This window comes from Pituophis catenifer, unplaced genomic scaffold (assembly GCF_029215685.1).
Source record: "Pituophis catenifer annectens isolate HBS135680 unplaced genomic scaffold, rPitCat1.0.hap2 SCAF_4, whole genome shotgun sequence".
Lineage (NCBI taxonomy): Eukaryota > Metazoa > Chordata > Lepidosauria > Squamata > Colubridae > Pituophis > Pituophis catenifer.
Window position 1 is genome coordinate 33,853,264 of NW_027256884.1, and position 13,114 is coordinate 33,866,377.

At 35.1% G+C, this 13,114-nt stretch overlaps 1 protein-coding gene across 3 annotated transcripts in view; it reads right to left on the reverse strand.

Annotated features, from left to right (window-relative positions):
* Nucleotides 1–1,684: 1,684 nt before the first annotated feature.
* Nucleotides 1,685–13,114, reverse strand: part of NCK2 (NCK adaptor protein 2) — a 77,053-nt gene continuing 65,623 nt past the window's right edge. For all 3 annotated transcript variants that reach the window (XM_070942930.1, XM_070942928.1, XM_070942929.1), the window contains exon 4: nt 1,685–3,044. In XM_070942930.1, the coding sequence (XP_070799031.1) occupies nt 2,850–3,044 (195 nt within the window). In that variant the 3' untranslated portion in view covers nt 1,685–2,849. The remainder of the gene's footprint in view (nt 3,045–13,114) is intronic.

A 13,114-nucleotide genomic window follows, 5' to 3' on the forward strand; every position in this document is an offset into this window, starting at 1 on the left:
AGACTTGATATTACAGGAAGATGGGGGAAGCTTAAGAAGAAGTCAAGAGAACAATTAATCATAGAGGAATTTAACTTTCAATAGTTTCATATGCCTAATAAAGAGAAAGATTTAATATATATTTAAAAGGACCAGGGACAGGCTGTGATGAAATGCCATTTGAAAATGAGTTATGTACAAATAGTGAACACTTAATTGCTAAAATGTATAAACTTTGAGATTTGAAATAGTGAGTTAAAAAATGTATGATAAAATGAGCCAAATATTTTGTTTATAATAATCAAATGGATAAAATGGAAGACCATGTGGTTAAAAAATTTAAAATTCGGTCTTACAATTTAAAAGAACACTTTTTAAAAAATGATGTAATGTTGGTATATGACACCACAGAAATTGTCTAGAACAGAGGTGTCAAACTCATGTTGTCACAGTAGTGTCATGTGACATATCAGGACTTCCCCCTTCGCTAAACTGGGCATGGGTATGGCCAGTGTGTGATGCATCCGGCTCGTGGGCCGGGAGTTTGACAGCCCTGGTCTAGAATGTGTAAAGTTACTTGTAATCATTCTTGGAAATGTGAAAAACATGAAGGGACATTTTACCATGCATGATGGAGTTATGAAGAAGTAAAAATATGTTGGACACAAATACATTTAGTGATGCAGAGTGTTTTGGGAACCAGAACTTTTCTTATTAGAACTTATGGACAATCAACTGAAAAGGTTCATGGACAACTGGTTTGTGACAGTCAATGTTAAAAACCTGAGTGTCACATTGACTTACCTGGAATCTGGCTTGTACATATTTGGATTGGACCTTGGCTAACTCTTGCTTCATGGATTACTTTTTGCTACTGGACCGGACTGAGGATAAACTCTCTCTTGCTTACTGTGAGTGAAAACTGACTTGGCAGGCATTACACAGTTTAATGCCAAAACTCTTATCTGCAAGGGTTTCTAGTCTGATTGCTTAATAAAAACTTGGCAGGCGGGCCTGGTTGTGTGTTTGCCTGTGTGGGGAAGGGGGACAGAACATGGTTTTATACAAGGTAACTGCAGAAGGCTATTATATGCACAAAGATGAAAGACCACAGAAACACCAATAATGGAAGAATGTATTATGAAAATGGCTGTGTTTGCAGAGATAGCTGCACTGATTTGTTTTATTAAGGAAGGAACTACAACTATTTTTATAAACATTGGAAACCCTTTATAGACCCTTTGCTGAAAATGGACAAAAACAAACTGCTGATGTCAGCATTGATTAAAAAGGTTTGTTTATGGGAAGAAGGGATCTTTCACATGCAATGTGAGACAGTGGAGATGGTTTGTAACTGCTGTAAAATAAGAAATCAGATATTTTCCTTGGTTTTTTTTTTACCCTATTATAATCTTTCTTTTTCTATTTCTTCTACCATGTTTCTGTGGCTTTTAAAATCTTTGTAACATCTTTTAATAAAAAAAAATCGTTCATTAAACATTAACTGTTAATGATATCCATGCTATTTCAACAAAACAAAACTATAAAATATCTTAATTTGTCCAGATTTATGTAAAGGGGAAATGCTATCTTTGCATTGATTTGACAATGATACCACTGTCAATGCCATTACCAAGGATAAATTCAATACTCCATCTTCACATGATACCTTTTTATTACAATATCAAAAAAGTGGGGTGGGGGAGGTATGCAAGTTTTCAGGATCAACAAGGTCCTTTTTTTAATATTTTCAGGAATGTGCCATCAATACTATATTTAAAACCATAAGAAGGTTAAAAGAAACACAAAGGAAACGCATTTTCTTCATATAACATTCTGTGTGTCTTACTACCAATCACACCACCTTCTGTAAACCCTGATTTTTTTCTGTTATGCAAATATATATATATTATAAGTAAGTATGTATGTATGTTATGTATGTATGTGCTGGAAGCCCCACCCACCCATAATTAGCTATGTTTATTAAACTTCTGTATTAGTGTCAATCGGCTACAGATACATATTACTTTAAGAATTAAATACATAACTGTTTAATTCAAACAAGCAGAAGGGCAAGAAGAGAAAGCATTATGTGGATGGCACATCTGGTTGTAGATACCAAAACATTCAACCATTACAATTCAATGATTCTCTAAGTAATCAACTTTCAATGAAACATCTCGGTTGAAATTACATGTCAAAATACGCTAGATAGTTTTCTTTACTACAATCATACCGTAGTAGTTTAAGAAGAACTATTACAAAATGCTTTAGTTAGTGTACTCTTCACAAAGAGCCAAAGAAGCAATGTAATAGTTGTAGTAGAGTGTGGGAAGAATGCTTCTAGAAACTAGGAATTTCAGAAATATATTACTTGGTAAGCAAAATAGCTACAGAACTCACAGCCACAACCGTTATGTCTACTATTATTTCACTTAGTTAGCTGCAGGTTCAGTGCATTCAACTGTGCCCAGTCTCTCAATGATGATTTCTGCCATCAGGAGCCATCTGATAACACTGTTTCTCACTCAAGAACACCCCTCCTTTATCTGGATTAACTCTGTAAACGTACATAGAAAGAGTTAAGAACCCAGGAAATAAAACGAGTGCTTACAATGGCCCACCTAAGTGAAAATTTCAACCTGAGGGGATTCAAAAACAACTTAATTTTTAAAAAGACTAATAGGCAAAAATGGGGGTAGAGAAAAGCAAGGAGGAAAAGAGAATATAACCAACAGAGCAAATACTCAGAAAGAGACCATTCACTGACAGTTGTGTCTGGTGCAGAGTGCCCTGCTCTATAAAAGTGATTGAGGACCTAAGGCTTTTAAGTTACAAAAGACCTCAGCAGGCCTAGTCCATCTTCAACGTCACTGAAGTGCTTTGACAAGATATAACTTTTCCCCGTGCTCACTGGTGAAGATAGGAGCCTTTTTGTAGTGTTCCACCAACTCATCCATAGTATTAAATCGACGCTGCCCAATGCAATAGACATTGTCCACCAGCTGCACCTTGAAATGTTTGTTCTTCCCTGAAGCCTTTAGAGATACTGAAAAGTCACTGGGCTGCAGAGAGAAAGGAAAGACAAATGTTTAGAGAGTGCACAACATGGGTTTTAAAGTCTGTTACAAGAGAAATTATCTCCGTCCCCACATACACTAAGGATTAAGTATTTTAAAATGTGTATTACTATCATCAATGGCAGAGTGGCTAATCCAGTGAAAGTATCTTAGTAACATCATAGACTAATATAAATCAATCTATTTACCAAAATATTACTGATTTAAACCAAAGGTCTCCAACTATCTAGAGAAAAACTTCTATGCACACTTATTAAACGTAAATATTCAAATGCAGAAATAAGGTCACTATGCTAGCTTTACATTTAATTCCCTCACCACAAGAGGGCCTTTCTTATTTTTTCTTAAAGGGTGTCTAATACAAGTTTTAACAATTCAACATTTAACATGGCCCAAGATAAATATGTGCAATACCACATTACTGGTTTAAAAATATATTTAAAACTCTGCTCCTCTTATCTCATTATATAAGAACTAAGTTTTCAAACGATGAACTCATTTTTGCTATTTGCAAAGGGGAAAAAAATCACTCAGCAAAGATTCTTGAGCACACAGATTTTTCTTCCCGTTATTTCATTTAGCCTCTGACTGCGATGATTTTCTACTGACAATATTTCATTTAGCCTCTTATTTCTTTTTTTTTAATTTTAAAATATAAACTTTATTAACAAATAAAACACACACAAAACATATATAACAAAGCACAACAAAAAAATACATTATACAATAAAACAGTTATATATATTCAATCATTTGAAGCGTCTTGTTTCGTAGTGATGTATCCAATTACACAGTTATACATATTCCCATAAATCTTAACTCACTGATTCCTTTTTACCTCTTTACCCTCTCCTCTCTTCTGCTCTCTAAGACTTCTTTTTTTGTTCTGTATATTACCTTCACTTTCTGAATTTCTCTCTAAATGTTTTACCGCCCATAAGGGGGTGGTTACATGCACAGCTATACTTTTATTCTATCTGATTTCTAATTATATTTCTTCCGTAGCAACTCTATTCCAATGATACCATTTATTCCAAACTTTATAAAATTCAGTGTCTTCTTTTTCCTTTAATTCTTTTGTCAACCTATCCATTTCCGCACATTGTGTTATCTTATCTATTATATCTTCTTCCGATGGGATTTTTTCCGATTTCCAATTGCTAGCATATATTATCCTTGCCACCGTTAAGATATATATTAGCAGATATTTTATTTCTTTGGGATAAGATTTTGTAAAAATTCCTAATAGAAAAGTTTCGGGTTTCTTATCTATTTGTAATTTAGTAATTTGTTCTAACCATTTCTTGATGATGGACCAGAATTTCTTTGCCGTGGGCACGTCCACCATAGCTGATAGAAAGTGGCTTGTGGATTCTTGCATTTCCAACACGCTGAACTGTTTTTTGGGTTTATTTTAGCCAATCTTGTTGGTGACATATGCCACCTATAAAACATCTTTAGCTGGCTTTCCTTGTATGCCACCGCCAGAATTGTTTTTGTATTCATTTGCCAAAATTCTTCCCATTTATCCAATTCTATTGAGTGTTTGAAATTCTGCATCCATTTAATCACTGTGTGTTTGACTATTTCCTCCTCCATCTTATACCTTAACAAAAATTTGTAAATTTTACTGATTAGTTTCTCTCCAGAGTCTAATACGATGGTATATAATTCCTGTTTCTCTTTACATATTTGATACTTTTTTATATATTCCTTGTGTTTGGATTGTATCTGTGAAAAGGTCCACCAATCAATTTCCTTATTTAACTCTGCTTCCAGTTCATTTAGCCTCTTATTTCATTTAGCCTCTGACTGCGATGATTTTCTACTGACAGTAGTTTGCTTGTTTTACTTTAAAATGATTTGCTTCAAAAATATTTTTCATTTCCCAATTTCGTGTAGTGAATCATTTATCTCCTTTTAGCTATTTACCTAGTTCAGGAGCTCCTAGTGCAGGAGCTAAGCTGCATGTTTAAATAACAAAACTGGTACAAATGATTCATTTGTAAACTAAATACAGGAAGTCCTCAACTTACCACCACAATTTAATTCATCCAAGTTACTGTGATAGATCAATGCAGATAATAAACAAAATAAAGTTTAAGGCAGAATTAAAATACATTTGTAAAACAATCTAACATCCATAAGTGAATCCAAGATACAGCCTATATTAAATTACAATGTAAATATTAAAATTATAGCATATATGACAACAATGGTATCTAAAACTATTAATATCAACAAAGTAACAATATCTAAATTTTAAATGAATGGTAGTTACAAAGAATGCATTGCGGGAGATTGGCCCATCAAAGTCTGACGGACATGCTAGCTAAGACATGCTTTATCTATGAGCACTATCTGGCCATACACCGAATCTGGGTGACTAGGATATCTACTAATCAGAGGTAGTGTGAATTTCATTTTGATGTCTCCATAAAAAGAGCAACGAAGAAAGACATGTTCTCTAGTTTCCACTTCTCTGGAATTAAAGGGCGAGAGACTTATGTCCATAAGGAGCATAATGGAATAAGTCGTGACAGTCATAAAACAGATCGCCCATGTGACCGACCTGGTTTGCTATCTTTTTAAAAGCAACCTCAACAGTCATTAGGTGCACTAGTTTTCCTGAAAACCAGAAGTAAATGCTGTTTTTTTGATAAAACATTGTAAAACACAGGATGCTGCAAATGGCAGTAAATTTGGACCAGTTGCTAAGTGCCAGAAATGCAGTCATGTGATCATTGGGACCCCACTGGTCAGAATTTCACAATTGCCTCGTAAGTACTGCCAGGGAGGTCTGTCATAACTTCAAACAGTCATTAAGCAACCAGTTGTAAGTTGAGGACTACCTTTACAGGTTGCCAGTATCTCCTTTGCTAAAGGATTAGGTACAGGGGTGAAATGTAAAATTTGTTACTACCGGTTCTGTGGGCGTGGCTTGGTGGGGGGGGGGGGTAATGTGACTGGGTGGGCGTGGCCAACTTTTTTTTTATTTTAATTTTTCAAAGCATTTTTTCTGCAAATGCAAAAAAATGCTTTGAAAAGCCTCTGCCAATCAGGAACACAGCTGGGATCGTCAGAGCCTTTTCAAAGCATTTTTTTAACCACCTCTTCCGCTGAAGAGGTTGCAGAAAAAAATGCTTTGAAAGTCTCTCTGACGATCCCAGCTGAGTTGCTTGATTGTCAGAGGCTTTTTTTTTACTTTTAAAAGCATTTTTTCGGCGTAAGAAGTTATAGAAAAAATGCTTTTAAAAGTAAAAAAAAAAAGCCTCTGATGATCATGTGGCTCAGCTGGGCATGGTGGGGGAGGGCCACAGGGATTTTTGCTACTGGTTCTCTGAACCACCCTCCGCCATCACTACCGGATCAGGCGATCCGGTCCGAACTGGGAGCATTTCACCCCTGATTAGGTATGTTCTTTGTTAAAGGGTTAGGTAAATTCAAGTTCTCTCATGGCTATCTGTGAAGCGTGTACAAAAGCTGTAATTGATACAAAATTATGCAGCTTTTTTTTTTCCTTTTAAGTCTTGTAAACACATACTGTGTTCACACTGATATAGGGGTTTTCAGAACTGAAGTATGTTTTTCTACTTTGATATTTTAAAGAGTTTAGAATAATCTGATGGATGAATCTTGTTATGATCTAACCCAGAGGCAGTATCTGCAGTAATTCCTATTTCCTGAAACCCTTGTTTGCTTTTACTCTGAATTTATTCCTTTTCTGCATGCTTATTCAGAGGTAGAAAGCCATATATGGCTCTCAGCTGGAAAAAAAACAGAACAAAACAATGACCTAAAATTTATTAGAAATTATGTTGAATAAAGCTTATTTTACAGATTAAATTTTCCATTAATTATTCTATTCAGGCAAACTGATTATACCAATACTTTGGACTATCTAATTGTAGAAGACATATTTACTTCTAAAATTAATTTATTTGCCCACATTTTCTACCAATAGCAAACTTATTGCTCATTCTCCATATTATGCAGGAACTATTGCCAAGAAAAATTATGGGAGCAAGAATTTGTAATACTAAAAACTCTATTTGCTATAGAGTACTTGTACTTTAAAACAGAGCACTTGTACTTTAAAACAGGGGTCCCTAACCTCTGCTCCGCAGTTCAATACCGGGCCACATCCCATTGGGAACTGGGCCACACAAGTGGCGGGCATGCATGCGAAACCATCCCCTCTCCCTGCCCCGCCGCCAGTTCACAGAGTCGGAAAGGTTGGGGACTACTGCTTTAAAAGATACAAAAACAAAAACAAAAAAAAGAGGAAAAACATCCGATTCAGAACTGAATGTCTGAGACAAATGTTCAAGAATGTTCAAGGATTGTTTATTTCATTGAGAAAAAAATGAAATGCCTTTACATTTAAATTTTACCATTATGTCACTATTGGAAAACTCCAAATTGGGGAACAGAAACTGAATCTAGGTATGAAAACCTGTTTCACTGGCTATTGGAACATCGTTCTGATATATCTGTAGTATTAACATTTGTTGAAATAAAGGAGTCATTGGTAAGGAAAGAATGTGGGAGATAAACTAAACTTACTGGTACTGATGGAAGATTAAATACATTATTTCCTTTGTGCACTGCTCTAATCCTGCCAATTCAAAGCAATGATTTCAATTACTTTAAAATTTGAAGTAGAATTCCCCCTCAATGGACAAAGTGAGCATTATGACAGCCACAGAAAACAAAGTATAGTGGTTAAGATTGATTTCTATACTAGTGACAGCTAATCCGGAGAAGGAAAAATCAAAGCAATGTGCTGAACAAGGCCTATGCAGCTATCTGACTCATTAGTTGCAAAGCAGACATAAAAAATGTTTCTGTCAAAGACATTTCTACTGAAAAATGAATATTAATAATCGCTTTCCAAATCAAACTCTCATATTTACATTTCAAATGCATATGCCTATAATTTTTCCTTCCACCAAATAACAAAGACCTGTTTTTGTGGCATTATACTTAAAAAGGACAGAAGAGGATGAGGGGAAAAATCTTTAGTTCTTTTCAGAGAAGCGCTACTGAACAAGAGGCTCTGACAATTTTCCTTCTGCAGAAAGGAAAGGAGAGGTCTAGGCTCCCACCTTTCTCCTCACAATGGGCAAATATTTTAAGTAACAACAGGAAATTGGGGAAAAAAACGCATATGTCACTGAATGTATTCTTGACTTCTTCCTGTTGTGAATATTTAATTAATAAAACCTTAAGACTTCATCTTGGCATGTTATGCACACTACAGTGTGTGGAGGTTAAAGTCAGTTTCAAACTATTCCCTGCTGTCTTCCGCTGAACTCATTTCAAGAGTGTTTATTTTTATAGTTTGCATCTGTTTGCCTTTTGGGTTTTCAGCTCTTGGCAGATATTTCTGTGACTTTTCCCACTGGACATGGTTGCTACAGCTGGATGGTTTGCAAACAATATTTCCCAGGCTTAAGACTAGTGGAGCTGCATGCAATCGTGACAGCTACTTTAAGGGCACATCTGAACTAGTTACTTGCTATGGGTCAAACTCTAATGCATAGCTGATCAGTGTCAGTCACGATGACAAATACAAAACCAGCCTTTGTAAAGGTTCAAAATAAAAAAAAAAAATCTGTAAAAAGAAATGTTTTTTCCATCTTTAGTTCTGTACTAAATAGTTATGACTCAAAATGCATTTTCCAAGTTTCCATACTTTTGGATCTTTGCTGGAAAATTAACAATTTGAATCAGGTGACATGAAAACAATTAAACCTCTACACCCTTAGTAATCAGGCAGTGGAGATAAAAATGATGTTCATGAACATGTTATTTTACAACACAGTGTGATGTTTTATACTTCCAGGAAGTATATAATTTGGGGAAATAGCTTACTTTTTATCAATATTACTATTGTTGTGATACAGGTGAGGTAGCCCTAAACTAGGAAATGTCTACTCTATTCTTCCTTTCACTCTACCTGTTATATTGCCTTTCATTCCTAAACAAATCCTCTTCCTTCTGTGGTCAGTTGTTTCATTATATACAGATAGCTAATCAAAACTAACACTTACAGGTGATAACCTAATAAAACCATTAGCTGGATTGACCCAGGAATGCCAGTCTCAAACCTCCTGTTTAATACAGTACCATTATAGGTAGCTTTCGACTTATAACAGTTCATTTACTGACTGATTTAGTTCAAAATTACAATGGTACTGAAAAAAACTGATTTATGACCGTTTTTCACACTTACGATCTTTGTAGCATCCCCATGATCAGGTGATCAAAATTCAGACGCTTGACAACTGACTCATACTTAAAGACCCTTGCTGTATCCCAGGGTCATGTGATCAACTTTTGCAACCTTCTGACAAACAAAATCAATGGGGAACCCAGATTCACTTGACAACCATGTTACTAACTCATCAACTGCAATGATTCATTTAACAATTGTGGCAAGAAAGGTCGTAAAATGGGGAAAAAGTCACAACAAATGCCTCATTTAACAACAGAAATGTTGGGCTCAATTGTGGTTGGAAGACTACTTATATTACAGCATTCTCTTATGCAAGAAACCTACTTTCTTTGCAAGGCCTAACATATTGGAGATAAAATGTAATAATCAATTCCAACTATCAAGCCCGCTTGTGTCTATAACCTTCTGATATAAAGGAAAAATCATGCCAGAATCAAAGTTCATAAAGATCCTGTAGAAACCCATTCTATCCTCCTTCTCCTCCTCCATCTATATGCTACAGCAATGTAGAAATAAATCTTTAATCAATTATTCTGTAATTTAAATAAATAAAATAACTTTATTGTCATTGTACGTGTATACACAGTATAACCATACAACGAAATTCACTTAACACCCAAAGACCAGGTCCAACACACATAATAATCCCCAAACACACTCCCACCCACCACAATTCCCCACCCCTAAACCACCCAAACATCCACAGACCAAGTAATACTGTCCAACAGCTCACTGATGATGGCCCTTTAGTTCATTGTTGAGTACAATTACCGCTCTGGGATAAAAACTATTCAGAAAACGTGTGGCCCGAGTTTTAATTATTCTGTATCTTCTGCCAGAAGGCAACAGTCCAAAAAGATTGTAAGCAGGATGGGAAGAGTCTCTGAGAATATTATGAAACATTCTCAAACAGCGAGATTCGAAAATGTCGTTGAGGGCTGGTAGCTGGAGTCTGATGATATTCTGGGCAGTTTTAATGGTTCTCTGTAGAGCTTTTTTGTCCGCTACATAGCTGCTCCCATACCATGCAAGAATGTTGAATGTCAGGACACTCTCAATGGTGCTGCGATAGTAGGACAGAATGCTGAGATAGATTTATTTGGGTCATTTGCTTTGCACATAGCTGTCATCCTCATAACATTTCTCAAATAACAACCTCAATAATTTCCTTTGTCTTGTCAATAATACATATCACCAAATTAATAGTATGCTGGATGAAAATTCTGGCAATTTTTAAGATCAATGAATTTAAGGACACCAGATTCAGGAAGGCTTCCACTCAGTAGGGTGCAATTAAATTCACCAATCAATGATTTATTCCTGTCAAAATAATTATCATTTGAATATATGTAAAACAGAAAGAATAGTCTCTTGGCTTTTTCCCCTTTTCTTTGATGATGATTAATAGTTATACTTTCTATTTGTTCTAGCCCATGGAGCATACTATGTCTTGAATTCTATAATTCATAAATTGAATATAAATATTGGATTTGATTTTTATTTAGGGTAGTTCACGAAGTGCTCTTTTTCTAGCACAGCAGGACATCTTTTAAAAAGTGCATAACGCTACTTGCCCAAAGGCATTAGAGTCTTGAATTGTCCTAAACTTATTCAAAAAGATCACAAGGGAAAACTTGCGTTGCTCTTCAGCTTAAAAGTACAAAGAACACTATGAGTCAGCAAAGGCCAATGAAAAGTCATGATGAGTATATAATAATCTGTGTGCTATTTCTGAAACTCAAAAAGTTCTTGTAAAGCGAATATTGAAATCACCGTTGTCTTTCTGTGCTCAAACTTCAGATAAGATAAAATGGTCTCATAATTAATTATCAGTTCTAAGGAGGTGCCAGCTAATGGGACTGAAATTCCCTATGAGCACTTCTCATTCCATATTCAAAGAATATGTCAAAGAATTAGGGAAGAGAATTCTTTTATTTTATGTTATTCATAATTTTTCAAGGAACTGATCCAAGGCCTAAGATATAAATCAAGTACAGGTAGTCCTCAACTTATGATCACAATTGAGCTCAAAATTTATGTTGCTAAGTTAGAATTTGTTAACTGAGTTTTGTCCCATTTTACAACTTTTCTTGCCCCATTTGTTAACTGAATCAGTACAGTAGTTAAATTAGTAACACCATTGTTAAGTGAATCTGGTTTCCCCATTGACTTTGCTTGTCAGAAGTTTGCAAAAGGTGTTCACATGATCCCCTCATAAATGTGAGTCAGCTGTCAAGCATCAGACTTTAAATCACTTGACCATAGGGATGCTGCAATGGTCATAAGTATGAAAAATGGTAATAAGTCACTTTTTTGAGTGCCGTTGTAACTTCTTCAATCAGTCATTAAATGAGCTGTTGTAAGTCAAAGACTATCTGTATAACAATGCAAAAATATTCTCCAATATTTGTTTGTTACAGTATCAGATGTACAAATACATTCTTTCTGCTTCCTGGGACTTATCAGATGGCTTTAAGCCAGAGTTCAGGTACCATCCTTATCATTCCAAAAAAAAAGAGAGAGAGAGAATAACGCTATTGCCTATTTCATACGTAAGAATGAACATTTTTTTTCATTCCAATCCAATAAAGCACCATCATTCTACTCATTCCACTTCACTCATTAGTGAAGTCCTAACTATTGTTTGGAATTGTCTTTTAAAATACAGGTAGTCGTCTTTTAGCAATCCTCGTTAGTGATCAATTCAGCAACCATTCAATACAATGGTGATAAAAAATAAACTTTACAACCAGTCCTTATATTTATGACCTTCCCAGATCTGTTAAGCAAAGGAAAGGAAAGCTAAAGTAAGATCATAAGCACAATTAAAATTTTACTTAGTTACTGATTTGCTGAGCAATCGTTGCCAGACCCAATTGTGGTCGCTAAATGAGGACTACTTACAACGCACAATCCTCTGAAGGAAAGGCAATAACCAGGTGCAGCTCTAGATATCTACAACATCTTCACATAATGAAATCCTCAATGACAACTGGCATTCAAATTAGGCTGTTGATCATTTTACTGACTATGTGGCACAACTAAATGAATAATGGTATTCATTGCTCAATTAAAACTGAAATTCAAATTTTTAAATTCAAAACTGTTCCACCATGTTTACTAGAACTTATTTATTACTCCTAGTTAAGGCTGTACTAGAGTCACAGACCAAACAATCATGAATTTTAAATCAAAACCAACAAACCCTTTGCATCTACTTTGTAAATCAACTCTGCTTAACAAATAGAATGTATATCTCTATAATGTATAATCTAAAAATCAATTTTTGAAACAAAGCTAGTACAATGTATGAAACATTTAAAAATAGTGAAAAAGAAAAGGTGTAGAGATTTAACCATGGTCTAACTGTAAATGTTTCAGTATTACTGAAGTCCATCTTGAGGTGGAAGCTCTAGAAAGCTGTATTGTGAAACCCACAGGAAGTGGCAAGAGAGAAAGCCCATCTAAAAAGATCTGGAAATTATTCAACTGTATCCAATTACATTTGCTGCTATAATAAATGTAGTCAATCTTTAAAGTAGTATAGGATTCTTTAGCTGCAGTACTATGCGGTTAGATTTCAGCAATATTCTTCTCAAACATATATAGATTTCAAATCTTTTGGTAAAAGGGGCCAGCATGGCTGTTCTTTGGAACTTGTTGACAATTCCATATACAAAACAGTCAGAAGCAGAAAAAGCAAATATATAAGTGGATGCAAAAGAAAAACAGGTTAGCTAAAATTTTGCTGAGTTGAGCTTGTACAGCTGAATGCACACCCTTTGAAAGTTCATATAGGCAGGATTAATAAAGC